Raw genomic sequence first — 24,423 nt, 5'->3', positions numbered from 1 at the left:
TTTTGTGTTAAGATGTGTTTTTGTGTGTAAGTGTGTCCAATCTATTATTTACTTTTATATTATATATTTTTTGTTTAAAATCATCTTCAGCTTGTATTTAATTAAAATTTAACTATAATTTCTTAATATCCTAAAAATATTTGTTTTTTTTGTTTGTAATTATTTCAATTCAAGCGTATGGTTATTTAGGTATCATTTTATATATTAATTTTTTTTTAATAATAATAATTCTAGTTTTCATTCATTTATATTATTTGCAAAGATTATTATTACAATTATTTATTCATTAATTTAACAAGTCGTCTTCATTAGTTTTATTTTTTTTAATATTTACTGTTTTTTTTTATCATATAAATATGTATTTTTAATGGACTCACGTCATGAACGGTAAATATTATTCCTACTAAATATTACTTTTTTTTTATTGTGGTGGTATATTGGATGTTTTTTACTATTTTTTCATTATCATTATATTATTTAATGTAACACATTTGTTTTTTTTTCTCCTCATTATTATACAATTTAATTCAAATGAATTGCAAAAAAAATCGCGCGAAAAAAAAGATCAATAAAATTTGCATTGATCGTTTCACAATAACAACAGAATATACATATATATTATATATATTTATTAAATATATATGTTTAATATAGTCTTCTTCAATTGTTTCAATATAATATAATTATATCGGACGAATGTTCGTTCGGTGTAGTTAATTCATCTTTTATTCACTTGTTTTTTTTTAAATTTATTAATTTTTTTATTGTTTATTTGTTAGTTATTTATTTCATTTTTTTATGGAAAATAATATTTTTTTTATTATTTTTTGTTGTTGTACATATATGTTGTATATATATTTTGATAAGTGTGTGAGAAACATATTTTTCCCCATAACGAGCCATAAATACTTGTCATGCCAATATCGTACATGAATCAAAATTTTTCCCATAGACACAGTTTTTTTTTATTTATTTATTTTTAATGAACGTCTCATGTGTGAGTATGAAACATGTCAAAAGTTTATCCAACTGTCTCGTGTCTTGATTTACTATGTCACAAACAGGAAATTTTATTAAATGTTATTTTTTTTTCCTTGTTCATTCATTCTTTTTTTTTCTCGTGTTTTTTTTTTGTGACTGAATGACGACAACGAGAGACGTGCGTGCACGTAATAATTTGTTTATGCCAGGGAGTTGCTCGTTTGATTTATCAGAGAAAAAAAAATAAATAATAAAAAAAAGGGAAAATACACTTATCACCGTTCAGACTCTTCGAATCCAATAAAATTATAAAATGAAGCGACTTTTACGTATTTTCTTCTGTGTTTTGTGTGTGCACGTGTGTGTACGATCGTTTTTCATTTTATTTAAACTTGACTTGATAACAAGGTCTTTAATTCATTTATTTATATAATTTATGACTCACCGAAAAAAAAAAATGAACGGAACAATGGTTGAGAGTGGCTTAAATTTGCATGAAACCGCACGTATTTAGAAAATTTTGCTTTATATCCAGACAGATGTGACAAAAAACTGAAAACCAACAAAAAAGCAGGTCCATGAACAAAAAAAGTGACCTGCTACAAAATTTATGACTCGACTGTTTGTTTGTACAAAGGAAAATTTTCTGTGTGCGGTGTCATGTCACAGTTAGGCCATCGTCAACATCATCGTCAACGGAACAAAAAGTTATGAAAAAACAAAAGCATAAAATTCAACAACTTATTTATATAAATGTTTTTGTGCATGCTTTCAAAAAAATGGAAAAAATTCTCGTTTCACTATTGAACGTTCCAAAAATTTGCGTAAAATTCGTTTAAAATGGACACGTCAAAATATCGTATTCGAACATTAGTGAAACTGCGACAAAAACAAAATATAATAAGAACATTGTTAAACCTAAGCCCTTATTCATTTTCCAACGGAAACACGCGATTGATAAGACAACAAATAAAAGCATCATGAATAATATCGTAATGGAGCACACCATTCCCACAGAGTTAACTTCAACTGGTTCACCGTAAATTATTCCGTATAATAACCATGGCACTGGTAATCTATATGAGAATCGGTTTCGTGTATGTGTGAAAAACGTGTGAAGAGGAAAAAAAAATTTTTGTTTAGTCCAATGAGGATTAAAATTAATAAGTCTCATTAACTGCCATGCCGCTCTACTGAACTTTCAATAATAATCCGGTTGGCAGTCAATGACACGAACGAGCATCAACGAAAGGAAGAAAAAGGATTTGGCAACTTACCCTACTGTAACATCGAATATATTACTGCCTACTGAACTAGAAACAGCCATATCACCAAATCCCTTTCGAGCTACAATAACTGACGTAATTAGATCCGGAATGGAAGTACCAGCAGCTAAGAATGTCAAACCCATTACCTGTAAGGGATATTGCAATGTGAGAAATGGCGGGAGAGAAACACGTGACACGTAGCTACTGTTTTCCATTGAAAATAAGACGCATTAACGAAGATCATAATTAGATCTCGTTAAATGCGGTTTATTTTCAATGGAATACGGTAGTTTAGGAAAAAAAGGCTTCGTTCAGCGGAAAACTATGGAGATCCAAAGGTTCGTTTTTGTACTTTATATTTCTTCAATTTCAAGAGCTTCTTTAACAAATGCTTTAAGAAGTTCTTAGCTTTTAACATTTGATCTAAAAAATGGCGCCTTTTTGCCTTTTTGGCGCCAAAAAACTGGAATTCTTAAAATATTATATTTTGTCAAAATTTGAAGGTATTTCAAGGTAAAAATTCATCTCAAATATCATTCCAAATAAGTATATTAGTTCATATGCTTTTGGTATGATATTTGACGTAACAAGTCCTTAAATATGTCCTAAAGTTCTCGACAACTGCCTATTTGCTCAAGTTTTTCAAAAATTTTGTTATAAATATTAAAAAGTTTCAAAAAAAAAAAAAAAAATGATTAAATTACATGAAAAATAAAATTTTTCCTCAAAAAATAAATTTTTACATTTTTAGGCGAGTATTTTGAACTTTAAAAAGGTAAGTAAAATTAAAATTTTTATAAGAACTTGATTTGGTTAAATAGCTTTAACTCGTTTAAGTCTCAGAATTAAAAAAAAATTGAGTAAATATCAAAAATTTTTTTGATTCTGATATCTTGTAAACAATCAAAATACGTATCAAAGTATATCGAAGAAAAAATTTTATCATTTATCAAATAAGAAAGTCAATTAGAAGCTTCTTGTCAAATTTAAGTTAGAAGAGAAGAAATTTTAATAGATTTCAATAGAAAACTTACTTCCGGAGGAATTCGTGCCGTATCGCCAGCAACATTCGCCCACCAAACCATAAGATATGAATATGCGGCTATCCATATTATGGATCCAATAAATGTAATGGGGAACCATTTTTTCCCCTTTGGAGTACGAGTATCGGGAAGCGTTAGCCACAGCGGGAACAAAATTGGCGCAACCAAGATGTATGTTAGACGTTTACGATTTGTATCGGGCCACGCCATGCTCAGAGCTTCGGGTTCTTCTTCGCCGTTGTCGGGCTGCAAAAATGAATTCAATTTAAATTATCGAAAAAAAGACAAAAAAAAAAACTCCTTACCAAATCAAGTGTCGTATCAATATTGCCATTGGGTCTATCGGAGGCAGCTAATGTCGTTTCTTTCAAATTAATTTTGACATGATTAGCTGCTGATGATGTTGCAGCGCCGCGTTGGGGCTTCGTTGCATCTAGCAACACTTTTAACGAGGCGATCGCGTGTAATTGTGTCGCCTTTTCATCTACCTTGCCTGGAATTTGATCTTTTATTTTACCACACGACAAACACAAAAAAAAAAATGAAAGGAGACATAATAATAAAGTTGGAATTAAAATAAGAAATCTCTCTAGTTTATGTATTGTTAGCTGAATTATACTGAATTAGTATTCATCCGTAAAACAGGAAGAAGTAGAACATTGAATCTCTATCTACACTGCGCTATAACAATTATCTAAATATTTATATATTTATAATTAGTATACATAATATATATATTTATTTGTGATGAATCGTGATGGTCGTGTGAATGAAAATATATATCTGATAGAGATCGACATAAAAAATGTACTGTTTCAATATTCATGAGGATTTGCTGAGGTGTATCGTTGTATTGACACAAGAAAAGCGCAGATTTGGATGTGAGAGTGAAATGTGATTGTCGTGTCGTCGCCCTTCATTTTTTTTTCATTTGCGTCTTACAATTATTCTTATAGAGAAGAGGAAATGATACACAAAAAAGTACATTGCGTGAAAAGTAAAAAAACAATAAGTTGTTCCATTTAAGGGTTGCTCTAACTACGGTAAATTACATCGAAGGAACAGAACAAACAGAAAAAATACGTTCAAGCAGAGCTGTGAAATTTGCAGCTTACCGTCATGCAGAGGATCAATCGTGTGTATCATGAGTTGCAAGAGACCGTGACGGAATTTGGCGCCCGTTGCCGAGCTACCTGCACCTTGTGAGCTAGTTCCTGGCGGACCAGATCTCGTTTCAGATGCTGTGCGTGACGTCATCGAGCCTCCGGGTTGCGTTGTTGCCATGGATGTTTCGGACGAGTTTGCTGCATTTGCCTAAAGAAACAAAAAAGAATGGAAAAAATTAGGTAAGTTTTTTATTTGTGAAAATCATTGTTTTTTATAAAGGGGTTTTGGAAGAAGAACTGTTGTGATGAGTATTTTGGTTTAACCAATAGAGGAACTATCATTAATCATATCAACTTGGATGATCGTATAATCTCTATACGACATATGTACACAATACAAACCAATGAAGAGAGAGACAGAGAGAGAAAATGATCATCTGATTCTCTCATATTATCGATAATTTTTGCAGTATTTACTCATTTAGTTCTCTTATAAACGTCAACAACGAATGACTTAAAAACAAAAATATAAACATTGTTAAATTTTGCAAATAAAATGTCTAACGATACGAAGCCGAAAAGTACTCAAACCCTCGAAGAATGGAAAGAATTCGCAATTAAACAACAAAAAGAATTTGCAAGCTCTTTAAGTGATCAATACTGGGATAGATATTGCTTTGAAATTACTGAAAATGATCTGAAAGAACATGAAAAATCTAATTGGTTCACACGAAAGTTTGTTCAAAAGCAAAAAAATTATGAAGTTCATCAAGACATAGAAGATGAAATGCAACGCAAGATGCTCTTTCGTAAGATTTCCCATGCAATTTATGGTCTACCGAAAGAAGATTCCAAAGTTTGTGATTTAAACGAGAAGCAACAAGAGCTCGTTCATGACATTATGAAAAAATGCATGAAACACAGTGTTTCACGAGAATATGTAGATTTTGCCTGTATAAATGTCTCAGTTTTTTTCAAGGAAAGGCTTAAAATTAAAGTTCCATTATTCAGAGTGCGAAGCATTGAGGAAGAAAGTAAAAACAAAATAAAGGATTGCAAGTTTATCGATCATAAAGGACGAGTTTACGACTCGTTTGATAATTATAAAAAGGACAATATACATAATAAATGGGACAAAGCCTACTTATGCTTTCCAAAAGATGGATATTATACTGAAAAGCAAGAATTTGTTTTTCATGACACTGAAAAACCGAAAAGAACGCTTGAAGAATGGAAAAAGTTGGCAGTTGAACAACAAACTGTATTTGCAAACTCATTAAGCGATCGTAATTGGGATCGATTTCGTTTTGAAATTACGGAAAATGATTTAAAAGAACCAGAAAAGCCCAACTGGCTTATTCAAAAGATTAATGAATATCAAAATAATAAGAATAACGGAACTCTTGACATTTACCGAGGACCAATTGTTAATCTAAACTTCACGGAAATTGAATCGCCTCGCAATAAGCTCTTTCAAAAAATTTCCTATGCAATTTATGGTGCACCAAAAGACGAATCAGCTACTTGTGGTTTGAATGAGAAAGAACAAGAGCTCGTTAATGAAATCATGATAAAGTGTATGAAGCACAGTGTTTCACGAGAATATGTAGACTTCGCTTGTATATTTGTGTCAATTTTTTTGACAGAAGAAACTCAAATTGTGGTTCCATTGTTCAGAGTGCGGAGCATTGAGGAAGAAAGTAAAGACAAAATAAAGGATTGCAAGTTCATTGATCATTATGGACGAGTTTATGATTCGTTTGATATTTATAAAGAGGATAATACGTGGGATAAAGCTTACTTGTGCTTTCCAAAAGATGGATATTATACTGAAAAGCAAGAATTTGTGTTTCACGATCAACAAACGAGAGGAAGTTTTAATGCATTTATCGAAAAAGCATCAATTGTAACTGGCGTTGGAGCGACAGTTGGAACAGTAGGTGGCTTGGTAATGACACTTTTTCCGGCAACAGCTCCAATTGCAGCAACGGTAATGACATGTTCAGCGTTTGTAGGAGCTCCTGGAGCGATTTTTGGAACAGGAAAGAGCATTGCCACATTAGTTGATCGCGTGAAACATGAGAAAAGTATAAATTTCAGTGATTCAGAAGCGCGATCATGTTGGTTGATGACAGCAACGAGCGCAATATCAGTTGGAACTTTAGCCTCTACTCGAATTTTAGTAGCTGCTTCAAGAGGAGGCAATTTAGTATCTGGTTGGGCTAGAGCTGGCGTTACGGGACTAATGGGCGCTAATGTTACTTTATCTGGCGCTAATTTCCTCAATATGACATACAATTTGTATGAAAAGAACGAAGCAGGCGAAGAAATAACTCGACTAGAGATCTTCCAATTAACTACATCTTTCTTCTTTTTCACGCATAGTGCGGTCAATTTCAAAACGGCAAACTCAATTGTAAAAGATATTCATGGGCAAGAAGCTGAATCTTTACGAATGTCTATCAATAAAAAGAGCCAAAAGTACTTTGATGAAATGCAAAAGGCTTACAAAGAAACTGTTAAACCTGGAAAATTCAGCGAGTTGGAAGGACAGGCTCAATTCGTTCGTGAAATGATAAAGATTGACGATCTCAAAGGTTTTTACAAACAAATCCAAATGACACCCGATAGGCAATTCCGCATTAACAAAGAATACACGATGAGTGCTCGTAAGTTTGTTACATTAACAAATGAACAACGAAGCAATATCATGACAAATTCCCAACAACTCAACAGTGGTAAAATATCGTTAGAACAGTTCATTCAAAATACCCAAAACATACGAAAAGAAGTTCGCATCAGATCAGACAGGGAAACAATGGAAGCTGCTACAAACCTAAAGGAAAAATATGGAATCGATGTGAAAAAGTTTAAAATCAACGGAAAGAATCACAAACTAAGTCCAGCAGAAATTCACGAGCTACATAATCTTTATAAGAATGTAGATGTCGAAACGATATCTTATGCCAAAGAATTCGCTGACAATAATGCCAACACCCCAAACGAATACAATAACGCTGTAAAATATGCCATTCGAAACATTGAAAGTAAAGTCGATCAACTTGAAAATCAATCAAAACAAAAGGCAACACAAGAAATTGTTAAAAACCTTCGTGAAACGAATGAACTTGATAGTGCATTTAAAAGTTCTTGCAAAGAATACGAATCCAATAGCTCCAAGGTTAAATTTTGCAATTCAAAATCTGCAGCAAATCATTTTGACAAACATGGTCAAAAATTCGGAAACGATCCTGAAGCTATGAAAGCTTATAATGAAACCGCGGCGAAATTGATGAAAAGTAATCCAACTGACGAGGTTTGGACCCCTGATGGAGAAGGAGTAAAAAAAACCTATCAAGTCGATGGAGAAAAATGTGTTACATTTACTGAAATGAAAAATGGAAAATTAGGCGAGGAAGTTGTATTAACATTATACAAGAAAAATGTTCCAAACTCTTCAACAAACACTCAATCGAGTTATTTTGACGTATTTACAAATCCCAACAACTATTTTCCAATTTTTGAATCAATTTTTAAACATTTCGACATAAATGGGCAAACTTTTACCTCATTTCTCATCAACTTTTTAACAAGTAACGAACAGTATGCGAATATTGCGCATCTCGTACTCAATCGAAATCCAGCAACGATGAATTGGAAAGTCGTTGAAAATGGTTTAGTAGCCAATTGGTTCGAGGATATGGATGATTCCGAATACAAAATCACATACACGAAAACGGATGATAGCGACAAAGAAGGAATTATCTCGTTGTACAAGGATAATGAGTGTGTCATGGCCGACGTTTATGTTGAATGATACTCATCACAACAACTCTTTTGCTTTAATAACGTTTTTTTTAACAACACTTATTATTTTTTTTATATATTATATTATAGAGCAAACAAAATTCAGAGCCAACTTTCATAAAACGCAACATTTTCTGTTCTAGTTTAATTTAACATCATTGTTATTATTATTATATTAATAAATATATATGATTTATAAATAAATTAGTTCCAAGGGATTAACATGTAATAAATTGATTTTGTCAACAGAATTCAGCCGATTCGTAATAATTATTTGATCTAAATATCGTGCTTGGTTATCTTTGTTGAGATAAGCTTTAAAAAATACTTTAAACTACATTCTGAAATAGATAATGTGAATAACAAACACTTAGAGAAGATATCTATGAACAATAACGATGCATAATATATCGATATATATATTTTATAGAAAAGGTAACTTTTAGTGTGTAACAATAAACTTTTACAAATAATAATAATAATAACATTGAGTCTACCATTAAGAAGAAGAAGAGGAACAAAAAGAGTAACACTTAGATACAAGTTTTAAATTGTGAATACTTTTGATGTTACTCCCAACGTAATTTTTCGGTTGTGAATGTGAGTTTCAGGTGATAAAATACGGGAAATGATGTAGATGACTGACAACGTTCATTCGAAAAATTCCTTAATATTTTCCCCATCATCCATCATGGAGATAAGAATTCAATGTAAAACTTTTCAGTTATTACAAAACTTTGAATGAACATCACACACAATGTAGAAAATGAGAAAAAAAAATCAAGGAAATCGATAAAATATCTAAAACTTCCATTTGCTTGCATTTTCCCATTATAAAGAAAATTTTTCAGCGTATTACGTGTGGAATGAAAAAAAAAGAATTGCCGTACTGATTCTAAACATAATTTACCTTTAAAATATACTCTTGAGTAATAATAATGTGTTTGTGTGTTTGACTCTACTTTCATTTATTGTTCGCATTTTAAGGCATGTCATGAGCGAACAAGGAAATTGAGGAGTGGTTCGATGCGTCGCGTGGATGGGGAGAGAGAGAAATTTATTACAAATGATAAGGCTCGGTTATTCGCGATGGGAATTGTGATTTTGTGAATCTGACCACGATTTGAATACTTACTTGGGTGTACTTGTGCAATCGAATCAAATTGAAAAATAAAGTAGTAACGGCTGAGGTAGTTTCGAAAAATGTTTCACATTGAAATTTTTTTGTAAATTTTTTTTTTGTAATTTTTTAAATATTCATAAAAAATATATTTTAATTTAAAGTTTATAAGAAATAATTTAAAAAAAAAAAAATATTTTTTTTTATTGAAAACAATTAATTTATTTATTTTTTTTAATTAATTAATTTTTATTAATTGTTTAAATATATATTTTTTATTTTAATAAATTAAATTTAAATTAAATATTTAATTTAATTAATTATTTATTTTAATTGAAATTAATTTATGATTAAAATTTTAAATAAGTTATTAAAAAAAAATTTTTTAAATTAATTATTAAATAATTCAAATATTTTTAATAAAAAAATCTTTTATTTAAATTTTTTTTTTTGATTTCAATTTATATAAATAATCAATTAAATTTATAAGAAACAATTTTTTACTTTTTTTTATTAAAATAAATTATTTAATTTAATTATTTTAATTAATTTAAATTAAAATTTTAATAATCAATTTTAGTTTAAAAAAATATTTAATTTAATTAATTAATTAATATTATTTTTTTAATAATTTATTTTAAATTTTAATAATTTTAATAAATTAATTTCTATTAAAACAAATAATTAATTAAATAATTTTTTTAATTAAGTTTAAAATTTTAACTTTTTTTCAACAAAAAGTTTAAAAAATACTTTTTTAAAAATTTATTTACTATTTATGTTGAAATATTTTTAAAATAAAAAAAAAATATTTTTTAGAAATTTTAAATAATTTTTTTTTCCAATTTTGTTCGAATTTAATTTAAAAAAATTTTTTTTTAAGATGTAAGAACTGTGAAACATTTTATCAGCCCAAAATATAAAGCGTTGCGTTTTTAGCATATGACAGAAAAAACAGAGGTGCTGTCGCGTGAAATTCGATAGAGAGCGAGCGTTTGAAAGGAAGAAGGCAAATTTAAAAAAGAAAAGGACAGAATAAAACTAAATGGCATGCACAACAACTACTTACAGTCGGCATAAGTTGATCCGTACTTCGAACTCTAGTCACCTTATTTTTATACAGGATTTTCTTGATACACCGCTCGACTTGCTGATTCCATTTCATAAACACGGCATACGTAATGTAGATGCCGAACAATATTAAGGCTTCCCACCACCAAATTGAGTTGTCGCGAAAAAAGTAGATGAGAGTCAGCAGACTAACGCTGTAGAATGTGCAATCGCGAAATAATGGCCACCAAGTTAATTCTAATATTGTTTTCGAAAATAATGCACACATTCCAATTACAAATAAGATATTGAAGACGGCACTGCCGACAATTGTACCGATGCCGACGTCATCGAAGGATACGAATACGCCGATTACCGATGTGAAGAGTTCGGGAGCACTGCCGCCCGCCGCCATGAATGTAGCGCCCGCTACGTCATCCGTTATACCCAACTTTTCGATAATCACGTCCAGAGAAGGCACGAAAAATTCGTCGCACACAATTGCGAGTGCAACGAACATGTACATTACGCCAAGGATGTGCAGGACAACGGCACCGCGTCGTCGTTCCTCGATCGTGAACAGGTCCTCCGGGAACAGGGGATCCTTTTGTTTTGCATGTGTTGCATTGTTTGTAACTGCAAGAAAAAGAAAGAGAGAAAATTCATTAATATTTTAATCAAAAAATATTTCAATTTCAAACGATGTGACTTAACCCAATGCACAATTTTTAATTTTTATCATATAATTTTTATTTTAAATTTTAAATCAAGTGTAAAAAAAACATTTGGTCCTAATGCATATTGTGATATAATGTCCCTATACAAATTTCGAACCTAATGCACATTTTGAGTTTTTAACCCAATGCAAATTTTGAAAATTTTAACGTAAATTTAAAATTTTTCAATTTAATTTTGTTTGTACATTTTCATCCAAAAGTTTGAACCTTAATACGTAAAAAATATTTTTCTCAATGTATATTTTGAACATTTTGTCCTAATGTATATTTCAAAATTTTAACCCAATACACATTTTGAATTTTTTCAAACAATTTTTATTTTTAATTTTAACCTTGATGTAAAATAAAACTTTTTGGCCCAATGCATGTTTCAAAAATTTTGTCCCAATGCAAAATTTAAACCTAATGCGTATTTAAAGTTTTCATCCCAATGCAAATTTTGAGCATTTTCACATAATTTAACATAAGCTCATTATAGAAAAACTGATTTCCATCTAACATTTTTTTTTAAATTTTAACTTTCATACAGACAATTTTTTTTTGCCCAATGCAAATTTTTAATAATTGTCCCAATGAACATTTTTTTTTAGATTTTTTAGCCTATTGCACATTTTAAAATTATTAATATAATTTTTATTTTAAACGATTTTAAATTTTATCCCAAATATATTTTTTTTGTCTGATGATAATTTGGCCCAATGCAAAATTTAAACCTTTTGCATATTTAAAGTTGTCCCCAATACACATTTTAAAATTTTAACCCAATTTACATTTCAAAATTTTTTCACCACGTAGGTTTATTCAGTAGACTCAGTGTGTTAATTTAATACAATTTTGTGAAAAAAAATTTACCCCAGTGCAATTTTTAAAATAATAAAAGTTTTGATCACGTAGTTGAGTACATAATAAGTTTATTCTAAATTTAAACTAAATGAAAAAAAAATATATAAAAAAATATATAAAAAAATATATTAAAAAAATATATTTAAAAAAAATATATTAAAAAAATGTTATACAAGAAGTTTTCAACTTCAAAAATAGATCATTTATATTTGTCAAGTTAAAAATAGTAAAAAAAAAGTAAATTAAAAAAATAGCAAAAAAAGCGAACTAAAAAGGAATAAACAAGAGCCTTGTGAAAACAAAGTCTAAAAAATTGCCAAGTAAATAAAGTTACAAAATTTTTGACAACAAAAACTTGAATATAAAGGATTTATTTCAGAATAAATATTAATATTGACATAGACTGAAATAAATCCTTTATATTCAAATTTTTGTTGTCAAAAATTTTGTAACTTTATTTACTTGGCAATTTTTTCGACTTTGTTTTCACAAGGCTCTTGTTTATTCCTTTTTAGTTCGCTTTTTTTTGCTATTTTTTTTTTGAATTGACAAATATAAATGATCTATTTTTGAAGTTGAAAACTTCTTGAATAACATGTTTTTTTATATATATTTTTTTTTTAAATATATTTTTTTAAATATTTTTTTTTTAATATATTTTTTTTTATTTATTACTTTTTAGTGTTGTAAAAGAGATATTATAAACCATTATTCAATATTAAAACTTCCAAAACTAAAAACATTACCCACAGAAAATTCATTGTAGTGACCGCCTTGGGTTAAGAGGTGTCATTTGTATGGGAGGTCCATTTTAGAGAACCCCAGGACAAAAGTGATGTATAGCAATGTTGTGCGTTTCGACGAGACAAACATTTCTGCATCATTAGATTTTTGAAATTTGCACTGGGATTCGGTTTAAATTTGAATTTTCCGGTATAATTTCGAACTCTTATATGGGGAAAATTTTTTTTGCATTGGGATCATGGCTCGATTCCACAAATGGGACCTAAATGAAGCAAAATAAGCATGACCTGTAGAACAAATGAACCTTCTATCTCTTAAAATAAAGCCGTGAGAGAGGTTCCAACATACTAACAAACCCCTCATTGACTAAATATAAAGGATCTATAAAAAAAATATCTTTGCCCAATGCACATTCTTAATAATTGTCCCAATATTAATTTTTTTTGAGTTTTTGCCCTAATGCATATTTTGATCCTAATGCAAATTTTTAAATTTTTCTTCGAAATGTAATAAAAAAAATCTAAAACTTCCAAAATCATCATCATCAAGAACCTGAAATAATTCGTCTAATCTAATAATTCATCAACGTGTTTGCTCTTAAAATTTACAAAACAAAAAAAAAAGTTAATGGAATTATCCATTTATGTATCTTATTTCTTCATTTTTCTAGCATCGCTTCGTCATGTCACCCACTTTCTAAGCATCTTGTTTGTTTAAAACTAATGGCATCCCGTATTATACACACGACGACGACACAATTGAATCACGAGTAGGAACGTCGATAATTTTCTGCTTTTTTTTTGCTTCACTCGATTGCATTGTTGTACCTCAATATAGCAAATTTTTTTTTTTTCGTTAAATTCACAGGATATAGAGGAAGAGATTATGTTGCTTTATAGTTTTTGTACATAGGCGACGGCGGCGTGTAGAGAGAAAGAGAGACGGTAGACACGTTTATATAATTTTTCGTACAAACACAGAGGAATGCACAGGAAGACTACGTTTGACCCAATTTCATACATTTTTTTCGTTCGTTCGTTGCGACGATGCCATTTTTTGTTGTTGTTTGCGAAATTCAATATAAATATATATGAGGAATTGAGGGAGCGGTGTGTGTCTGAAGGAGATGCAGGGCAGGAATGCAGATCAAAAAAAAAAGTTTATGACTGCGCAAAAAAATTGTCTGTCTGTTAAAGTTCCGCAAAAGCGCTCAATTTATCACAAAAAATCATATTTAATGGCATTAAAGTAGTTTTTGGAATGCTTAGCACATATTTTTGCTGCAACATTTTTGTTGTTCCTCATATTGAGAATTTTTTTTGTCACTCTTGATCCTTTTTTTTCGCTCTTTTCATTCTTTATAATATTATCATCGAATGGATATATATCGTCTTAAGCTCACATATTCTTCACATTCCTATCTTCTACTTCGGTTTTTAGCACACTTTATGCCTCCTTGTTCATGTTATTTTCTCCTTTTTTGCCATTTTTCTCTTTTTTGGTTTTTCGATTCAGCTTATTTCTGGCTGAAAACTTGAAATTGACGGTAATCAAGACAAATTTATTTGCTTGCAATTTTTCATTGAGTTTTATTTGATTTTTATGTCGTCTCAAAGAAAATTTATTTTATTTTATTTTTGTCCCGAAAAAATCTTTTTTTTTATTGGTTTTTAAAAGTTTCGAGTAGTTTAAAAGCATTTCAATTATTAGAAAAATACTTTGAAAAATGATTTTGATAGATGAATGTATGGAAAATGTCAAATATTTTTTTCAGATTAAATTTTTAGCTATTTTAAAAATTTAATGAATTAAAAATTGAATTAAAATTTTGATATGAAAAAAAAATTAGAAATGTTTATTTGTTTTTTATATATTAATTTATTAAAATAATTAAAAATAAAAAAAAATAAATTAACAAAAATTTAATTTAATAAATTTGATTTTATGATTAAAATAAATAATACCTAATAAATAAAAAAAAATAATAAAATAAAATAAATAAAAAATTAAATTATATTTTTAACAAAATTTTATTAAAAAAAAAAATAAAAAAATGAATAATTAAAATAATTTAAAATTAATTTAAATTAAATTAAAATTTTATAAAAATAAAAAATAAAAAAAAAAAATAAATTAAAATTTTTTAAATTTTTAAATAAAAAATTCAAGCTGTCGAAAAAAAATATAATAAAAAAATTATTTGTATGGAAATTTTTATTAATATTATTTTGTTCAAAGTAATTAAAAAATAAAAAATTTTAATTATTTAAAAAAATTGTGATTTATAATTTTTATTGTTTCGAAAAAATATTTTTTTACAAAATTAAATTATATTTACAAATTTAATAAAATATATAATATAAAATAATATTTCAATATAAAATTTTTTTAATTTAAAAAATTTTTCTTCCTTTAAAAAAGTAAAAAAAAAATATCTAAAAAATATTATTTGTTTGAAAATTTTTATTAATATTATTTTGTTCAAAAATATGAAAAAAAAATATTAATTTTAATTAGTTAAAAAAATAATCCAGTTAATAAAAATAAATTAAAAATAATAATTTTAAACAATTCGGAAAGAAAAAAATTTAAATAAAAAATACCAGTCGTCTCCTTGAACCATAAAAATACATATAAAACAAAATCGAGTATCCTGCACTGCATATTATGATTATTTTTATTATCATTGTTTGACCTTCAATGCAGCAAAACCACCTTTATTCATGGTTATTTATTTATTTTTCTTTTACACACTCAACTGCTATATTTTATTATATCACGATTGCTTCTTCGGTTTTTTTTCCTTCATTGCTTCATTTCTTCTTCTTTTTTCTGTTTCGTTGATTTTTTTTCTGCTTACATTTTTATGATATCACGTTGCTGCGCTGCGCTCATGATAAATTTTCTTTTCTCAACCCCGAATCAAAAAAAAAAAAAAAACAAATCTACTCAATAATTAACAGCGAATAATCATCACTCACTCAAACATGCAGGAATCGCAGCGCGGCAGGAATACGCGAAGATAGAAAATAGAATTCCAAAATCAATTATCGTATATTGAACTTGAATAATTGATTTCCTAATTCAGTTTTGTAACCTAATTTCGATAAATTTATCGCATCACTTGTCTGTAAAGCCGAGTCACCGCTAAATTCGTTCAAATATCCAATTTTTAGTGCGTTCTGTCAAGCACACCACGAAATAATCGTTTTTTAAAATAGAAAACCAATCAAAATATCTTTCTGTCTCGTACGCTCGGCATTTTGGGTTGTGTTGCTGATGACAATGTTGAAAGGAGATAATTGCTTCGGAAAAATTTATGAACGTTTGCTTTGCAAAGCACTGAACATGACATTCTCCGTAATATGCTAAAATGCCCATTTAATCAACATTGAACATGGTATTGAATGTAAAAATAATTTATAGGCGGATGCAATATGCAAAATTGTTTCGCATTTGAATAATTTCCTAATTTTTCACGGAATATCAGGTGTTATTAATGAATTTATTGGGTAAGTCCATTTTTTTATTATTTTTTTTAATTAAAGATTGATGATGATTACATTTTTTATGATTTTTTTTTATATAAAACTTTTATAAAAAAAATAAATATTAATTAATTTTTTTAATAAAATAGTTTATTTTTTCTTTTCATAAAAATGTTATTAAAATTAAAATAATAAGTTTCTAATACTGATTTTAATTTTTATTTGAATAAATATAATTTTTAAGAAAATAAAAAAAATAATTTTATGATGAATTAAAATTAATTAAAAAAATTAAATTAATTAATAAATAAATATTAAAAAAAATTTTTAAAAATTATTTTAATATTTAAAAAAATTTATAAAAAATAAAAAATATTTTTTTTTAATAAATAAAATATTTAATTAAATATTTAAAAAACAAAAATAAATATTTGAAAAAAAAATTGACGATTTAATTAATTATTTTTAATTTCTACATTTCTAATAAAAGAAGACTAATGGTAATATTTTCTTTAAATTATTAAAAATAGGAAAATTTTAATTATTTAATTTTTTTGAATTATTTTTTTTTTATTTAATTTTTTATTAGGTATTCAAATTGAAATTTTAAATTAAAAAAAAAAAATAAAATATTTTTAATTAAAAAAAAAAATAAAAAAAATAATATAACTTAATTAGAATAATTTTTTTAATTTATAGAAAAATTATTATAAAATGAAAAATATTTTCAAAAAATATTAATTAACTCATAATTATTTATTTGAGTTAAAATATTTTTTAAATATTATTAAATTTGCAATTTTCGAATAAAAAAATTTAATAAAACCTTGAAAATGCAAAAATGTAAAATATTTTCACATCTCGCCTCGGCCTTTTATGGAAAACATAATTGAGGGTTGTTTATATGGTGACCTGACATTCACGTTCAAACCGAAGACAACAAGATACAGACACACACACACACACACGTGAATGGCACACGTATGAAACGTATTTTCGAACGTACCTTCATTATTCATAAATTAACCCCGTAAACAAGTAAAGAGCTCCCAAACACCCAAACTTTTCCCCCGAAGTTTCTTTAAAAACCGATTAGTCAGCTCATAAAAATACGATTTGGTAATTTTCGCATTGCCCCATAATAAAACTAAATTTATATGGCATTTGTAATGACACGCTGCTTCTGTGCCTACGACTCGTCTTCGTCGTCTTGCTTGCCAGGCTGTGAAGTAGTAGCAGCAGCGTATTTTCATTTATAAATGTGCCTGTAGCGGCGGCGTATACGAGACGTGTACTCAACATAATTTTTCGAAAAAATCAATATCATCGTGTTGTGCACAAAATTATTCTTGTTCAGCCTTTCTCTCGCTCTCGTTTTTATTTTATTATTTTTATTGTTACATATAGCGAAAAATATAGCATGATTTGATTGAAGGTAATTTAATGTTTTCGTTATACGGAGGCGCGAAGGATTAAAATAACTCTTTAACGTAAAAAATATCACTATGTCTGTCAGTCAAAATGGAGACTTCTGGTATTTTGTTTCAATTTATTTTTATATTTTTTTTTAACGAAACAAATTTAAAGAGATTTTATATGATATTTTAAAATAATATAAAAAAATAAAATAATCTGTAAAATAATATTACAATACTTCAACAAATGATATAAGATTTCTGATATTTTAAAATTAAATTATTTTAAAATTAAAAATTTATTAAAATTAAAATTAAATTTATTTCTGTTACGAACTTTTTCTTCGTTTATTTAATTTTATTAATTTATAAATTTTTTTATTTTTTTTTTATTTTTGAACTCTCATTGATAAATAAATGTAGTTTTGAAATCAATTGAAAGCATTTTGATATCAAAAAAATAAAAATACTTTAAAAATATTCAAAAATTTAGTTTTGCATTTTAGGATATAAAAAACGGTAAAGAAATGTTTTTTAATTGACTTAAATTCTTAATAAATTTATTTTAATTATTTATTCATTAAAAAATAAATAAATTAAATTAAAATGAAAAAAATAAAATAAATTTAAGTGAAATGGTGAAATGAATAAACAAAAAAAAATAAATGAATTTTTTATAAAATAAATTGTTGAATTAAATAGACGAAGAGAAATATTGAGATTAGTTTCGAAATTTAAAAAATTGATTTTTTTTTAATTAAAATTAAATAATTATAAAATAAAATATAATATTTTATAATTATAAAATAATTTTTAATATTAAAAAATATTTTAATAATTTTGTGATTATTTTCATATATTTTTGACCAACAATTTATATCAAAATAAAAAATAATTAACAAATTTTAACCCATGTTCTCATATTTTAAAAATATTTTAAATTTTTAAATTTATTATTTAATAATTTAATTTGAAAATTAATTAATTTTTTTTTTATTATTCATTAATTAATTTTTTTTTCTTTTGTTTACAAAAAAAAAAATTTAAATTTTTTATATTTAATAATTTAATTTTAAAATTAAATAAATATATTTTTTTATTATTCATTAATTTATTTTTTTTAAATTGTCATTTTTAAAAAAGTCATAAATTTTATTTAAATTTTTTATTATATTTATTTCAACTTATTTTTTTTTTAAAGAAAAAATTATTCTTTTTTAATGAAAAAAATAATAAAAGAAAATAATGAATAAAAATTTTAATTGTTTAAAAAAATTATATTATTCTAAAAAATTAAATAAAAAAAATTAATTTCCAAATTTATGACAGAAAAAAAATTTTTTTAAAATAGTTTTTTGTAAAATATTTAACTGACTTCACAAATTTTAAAATAATTAAAAAAATAATTTCTGAGTTATAAAAATTTGGATTATCATTTAAATTGTAATGAATTGTAATAACGATGATCAGGTAAATTTCCGATGATGATGATTTTCAATTTTTTCTTCCCATTCAAATATTAATAAAAAAAAAATTAATTAAAAAAATTTACCATTTTTAGCATGTGTAATTGTTGTATCATTGTAGCCAGATTCATAATTGGCCAGCAGCGTTGTTGTGTCTACGGCATTAACTAACAGCAAATTTGTCGATGGTAATATTAGTACAAGTAATAGCACAATAATAACTGGAACAATTTTTGATGTTATTACATTATTATTACTTTTTCTATTATAACTTTTATTATTTTTACTAATAATAATTCTATTAGGACTACTTTGATGATCACGATGATGGATAGAAGAAGAAGAAGAAGAACTTGAAAGAGTCGAAGAAGAAGAAGTAGAAGTTGTGCTAAGTAACGTTAACATTGAAGTTGGTGTGGATATCAGAGAGGCGAACAAGCGAGAGGCGACCTCAACACAGCCAGTTTTGAGTAAAGATGATGATTGACACGTTGTTGTTGTTGTATTTGTTGTCGTGTCGCCTCGTCGACAACTCCTCCAACTGTTGCCGATACTCCTTTTTGCCTCATCTGCTGTCATTTTGCTCGCAACGACATCTTCGTCGTCGTCGCTGTTTTCATGGGAATTTCGCCATGAAGGATTTTCTGCTATTTTTGTGTGATGCCATTTTCGAATTCTCGCTGCTTTAAGTGGCCTCATCGCATCCTTGACTAATTTTTCTTTCGATTTTTTTTTCGCGTACAATTTTTTTTTTGTTTCGTGTCGACAGCGGAGTTGTAGAGCAGAGTAGAGTAGTAGTTGGATTTGCCTAAATAATTTTTTTAGAGCTCAGAGCACTGCCTTTTTCGCTGTGTGTGTATGTGTATGCTGCTGTGTGAGTGTGTGTGTGTGTATTGGTGTAGTAAAGTACCACCAACCAGTACATGGACAACAAAAAAATTGAAGAAATTTTTTTTTATGTTATTTTGGTTTAAATTTATCTTTTTTTTGCTATTTTTTTCCTTTTTTTCGCGTTGAAATAATTTTCGATCACATTTTTCACTCGTTTTTTTACGTGTTCCTTGCAATATTTCACAGATGCTTTTTCATTCAACTTTTTTTCTTTCACTTTTTTTTTCTTTTGATTTTTCACACACAAAAATTGATTTTATTTTCCGTAGAATTTCAGCTGGAACACAACAAACACACGGATCTCGGATGTGTCGCTAAGTATTTTTTTCGTAAATAATAAAATTAACCATTTCTACATTTTTTCTTCATTTTTTTTTTTAGTTTTATTTTATTTTATTTTTTTTTTTGAGTACTGTAATTTTGCGAGAGATATTAATATGACTGTAAACGCGCACGAACTGAAATATCTTTGTCGAATCGTAAATCGTGAAGCTAGAATTTTATCGATATTCACACTGTTAGAAAAGTCCGTCGAGTGTGGCGGCACGATTTTTGCACGGGACACGGGAACGGCGCTTAACAGTGTCTCCTTAAAATATTTTGATAGTATCTACACATGAGGCATGTTGCGCAGAATCAACGCATCATGTCCTGGTGTTCGTTCCGTGTGCAGCACCAACACAACGACACGCCGAAATCAGAGTCCTTTTCGTACACAGCGAAATTTTCTCGCAGGCTCGAGTATTTTTTTTTTACAATAAAATGCAGAGAATATGGTAAAACATCGTCTGTGAGTTACGACGAACGAAGGTCCTTACAAGAAACGAGGAGCTACAAAAAAATTTTTCTTTTCAAATAAAATATCGAAAATTTTCCGTTAAAAATGTTGTTCGACTGATTTAGTGAAATACTAAATTGATACTAAAATTTCGAACTGATTCATCAAGTGTTTAAAGTAAATCGCGCACGAGAGTCAAGGTCAAGGTCAGATCATTGTTTCACTTCTTACGTCGCGTTCTGATCGACAAATGACGTAAAATGATATTAAATTAACGAATTTCATGTTTAAATAACAATTAAACTCGATAATTGACAAATATTTTAATATCAATTTATTTCTCATTTGCGCATTAAGTACCTACTACCAATTTGTTAGCAGATGCAGATTTTTATCGTAATTTATTCTATTTTTAGTAGAAGTTAGTCGATCACAGTGCGAAAAAAAAAAGTGTGAATTTGAATGAAACCGGTTTTGTATGAAGTCAGCGAAACATGTGATTATGGTATGTGACGCACGTTAATTGTTAAGTTTTTTTTTAAGAGAGGCTCGTCATTTTTGTGTGAATTGATGCGAAAAATTTAATTTTTTTTTTTAGAATTTTTTTTTTGTTAATTCATGATTTAATTTGTTTGTTTAGTGAAGTTTTACAAGGTTTTGAATTTTTTGTCATTAAATTTTTTTTTGAGCTGTAATAAAGCACTAATAGATGGCGCGAATGGGAAAAATTTAAATTTTCTTTCAATTTTGTGACCGTTAGTCAAAATTTAAGTTTTTCATAATAGAATTCAGCAATTTCATGTTATTTAACAATTTTAATATTTATTTTAACTTTTTAAATTTTTTTATTTTTTTTAATTTATTTTATTTTTTTTAATTTTTTTTAATATTTTTTTAAAAATTATTAATTATTTTAAATTTAAAATAAAAATATAATTTATTTAAAATTTAAAAAAAAATATTTTTTTTTAATTTAAATTTACTAAAAAATCAAGTTAAATTATATACAAATAAAAAAATTAAAAATAAATAAATAAAAATTCAATTAAATTTATAAAAAAAAACTAAATAAAAAATTTTAAAAACAAAATAAAATTAAAAAAATATTGAAGTATTAAAAATATTTTAATTAAGTTAAAAAAAAATTATTCATTAAATTATTTTTTTTTAATTTAAAAAAAATTGTATAAAAAACTTTTTTTAATTCCTTGTAATTTTAGTCACCTTTTTATTGTTTAAAAACATTTCGTCAATCGTGAACTAATTTTTTTTTTCAATTCTAAGAAATGTTATACAAACTTTTTTTTGAATTTTCATTAAAAACGCTTTTGAATCGTCAAAACAATGCCAAAAGGTATTAAAATAGAAAAGTCATAAAAAAATTTGATGTTATTGTTCAGCAATCGGCAAGTGTTACTCCAAAACACAAATGATCAATGCAAAAGATTAAAAGAAACTTTTCAGACGAAACCTTGCCTATCAATGGCAAAAACAAAATAATGGCTTGAATCTGTTGTTTTGTTGACGAACAAAGGAAAAATTTATAAAAAATGTGTTAAATATTAAAATTAAATTTAAAAAAGAAGGAAAAACGTGTAAGAAAAATGTGTTTAATTTTTTTTAGTTTAAAAGATTTTTAAAATATATTACAATTAATATTTTTTTTTGATAATTTAAAATTTTTCTTAATTTTATTTTAAAAGATTTTTAAAAAAAAAAATTATAAAGAAATAATAATTAAAAAAAAAAAAAATAAAATTTATAAATATTATTATTAATTAAAAAACTTTTATTTTTTTAATGAATAATTTTAAATTAAAAATTTTAAATTTTTTTATTTTTTAAAACTTTTAATTTTATTTAATTATTAAAAATTTAATTTTATGAAAATAAAATAATTTTATTTTAATTTTTTTTAATTTTATTAATTTTATTTCAACAAAATTTTAATTCAATTTTAATGAATTCATAAAAAATAAAATTATTTTTTTTATAAATTAAATAATTTTATTTTTTAAAACAAAAATGTTAATTAAAATTTTTCTCTTTTGACAGAGAATTAAAAAAAAATTAAAGAATGAATTTTAAAATAAACTTATTTCTTAAAACTAATTTAAAAAAATATTAAATTAATTTAAAAAAAAAATAATAATTATAAAAATTTTATTTTTTTTATAACTTTAAAAAATAATTTTATTAATTAATAAACTTTTATTTAATTTTAATGAATTTTGAAAAAAAAAAATAAATTAATTTTATTTTTTAAAACTTTTTTTCATAATATTAAAAAATAATTTTATGAATAATAAAGGTTTTATTTTATTTTTTTTTAATGATTTAAAAAAAAAATTAATTTTATTTAATTTACTTCAACAAAATTTTAATTCAATTTTAATGAATTCCTAAAAAATAAAATTATTTTTTTTATAAATTAAATAATTTTAATTTAAAATAAAACAAAAATGTTATACTAAAATTTTTCTCTTTTTTAGAGAATTAAAAAAATTAAAGAATGAATTTTAAAATAAACTTATTTCTTAAAACTGAACGGAAAATCCTTTTAAACTTGAACTTTAGAATAAATAAATTTTCACACATCCTTCCGCGTACGTGCCAAACGTTGATAATGAAAACAGATGTTATCACGCACCGACACACACACGAACGCATTTACAACAAAAGTGAATTGACCTTCATTCTGGTCCATAACATCGAGTGACACGAAACAAAGACACATGTCTTGTCTCATACATAATCCAACATTTTCTTCTTTTTTTCCTTTTTCCTCGTTCTGTTCCCACTAAATATTATATCACACATCGCTCGTGTGGAATTTTCCTCGTTCTGCCAATAATTTGCAACATGTGCGTTAAATTCCCTTTTATGTTCGCATCACATGTTTCCATTTTGCCTGCATCGAAAATCGAGCAAAAAAAGAAGAAATATAATGTCATTAATCTAAAGTTAATGAAAATCCCAAATCAAATTTACCAATATGGAACTAAAGTGAAACGACAACCTTTGTCAATGCGTTCGTGCTGAAAGAAAATAAAACAAACCGGAGTTCATCGATCTCGGCAGTGCGATGTTTTCTGCTCTCGAGGCATATCCCTTCGTCAACTCGAGTCTATCGCTACGGATACGACACTTGGGGTTTTACATTTCTCACGAAAGATGAAAGATTTTTGCTTTGACGAACGAAGGTAAATTCCTTTTTTTATTATTATTTTTTGTTTTTTTCGTGAAAAATGATGCCATTTGCTGAAAATATTTCGTTTTAGGGTTCACGAGACAGACAAAAGATGATTTGAAAATTGCGTGAACAATGAACTCAAAGATGAATTTTTTTCCAGAAAGTGCGTTTTTTTCATAATACTTTCACCTCGACAAAATGTCACGAACGGAGGAGGCACCTGGTACATTTTTTTGTGTGTTTGTCTCATAAAGGACGAGACAGAATTCCTGTGCTGTGAGTTGAAAAGAGGTAAATTTAACACTTTTGAAGATATTTTAATTGAACAATTAATTTAATTTAATTAATTAACTGATTCTGGAACATATTAGAAAGAGGAATGTTTATGTCTTAATAAGCAAGGTTGAATCAAAAAATTTTGTTGAACTCGTTTGAACTTTATTGACCTTTTTGTTTTCTTCAAATGAGTTGAACTGAATCTTGTTGAATTTTA

At 26.5% G+C, this 24,423-nt stretch overlaps 2 protein-coding genes across 4 annotated transcripts; one reads left to right on the top strand and one right to left on the bottom strand.

The window, feature by feature from the left end:
- Window positions 1–834: 834 nt before the first annotated feature.
- LOC134830340 (sodium/potassium/calcium exchanger Nckx30C) lies at window positions 835–20,748 on the bottom strand. Of its 3 annotated transcripts, none has more exons than XM_063843788.1 (7): window positions 19,155–20,748; window positions 10,395–11,011; window positions 4,408–4,606; window positions 3,598–3,797; window positions 3,284–3,538; window positions 2,259–2,395; window positions 835–2,057 (listed from the first exon to the last, which is right to left on the bottom strand). In XM_063843788.1, exons 1-7 carry the CDS (start codon window positions 19,765–19,767, stop codon window positions 1,817–1,819), a joined length of 2,262 nt encoding a protein of 753 aa, XP_063699858.1. In that variant the 5' UTR covers window positions 19,768–20,748; the 3' UTR covers window positions 835–1,816. The 3 variants fall into 3 exon arrangements, with proteins under 3 accessions (XP_063699858.1, XP_063699859.1, XP_063699860.1); XM_063843789.1 differs by having other exon boundaries at window positions 3,598–3,785; XM_063843790.1 differs by having other exon boundaries at window positions 10,434–11,011.
- LOC134832222 (uncharacterized) lies at window positions 4,955–8,425 on the top strand. Its single transcript, XM_063846192.1, has one exon. The coding sequence runs from the start codon at window positions 4,955–4,957 to the stop codon at window positions 8,213–8,215; it is 3,261 nt and encodes a 1,086-aa protein (XP_063702262.1). The 3' UTR covers window positions 8,216–8,425.
- Window positions 20,749–24,423: the final 3,675 nt, after the last annotated feature.

The sequence above is a fragment of the Culicoides brevitarsis genome, chromosome 2 (assembly GCF_036172545.1).
Source record: "Culicoides brevitarsis isolate CSIRO-B50_1 chromosome 2, AGI_CSIRO_Cbre_v1, whole genome shotgun sequence".
Classification (NCBI taxonomy): Eukaryota; Metazoa; Arthropoda; class Insecta; order Diptera; family Ceratopogonidae; genus Culicoides; species Culicoides brevitarsis.
This window is presented reverse-complemented; position numbering and strand designations above follow the sequence as displayed.

Bases quoted from the DNA above. Each gene is read 5' to 3' on its own strand.
- LOC134832222 (XM_063846192.1), top strand. From the start codon at position 4,955: ATGTCTAACGATACGAAGCCGAAAAGTACTCAAACCCTCGAAGAATGG.
- LOC134830340 (XM_063843788.1), bottom strand. From the start codon at position 19,767: ATGAGGCCACTTAAAGCAGCGAGAATTCGAAAATGGCATCACACAAAA. The intron at 4,607-10,394 runs GTAAGTAGTTGT...TTGTTTCTTTAG, and splicing joins CGGATCAACTTATGCCGACT to GCAAATGCAGCAAACTCGTC. The intron at 2,396-3,283 runs GTAAGTTTTCTA...TATCCCTTACAG, and splicing joins CGGCACGAATTCCTCCGGAA to GTAATGGGTTTGACATTCTT.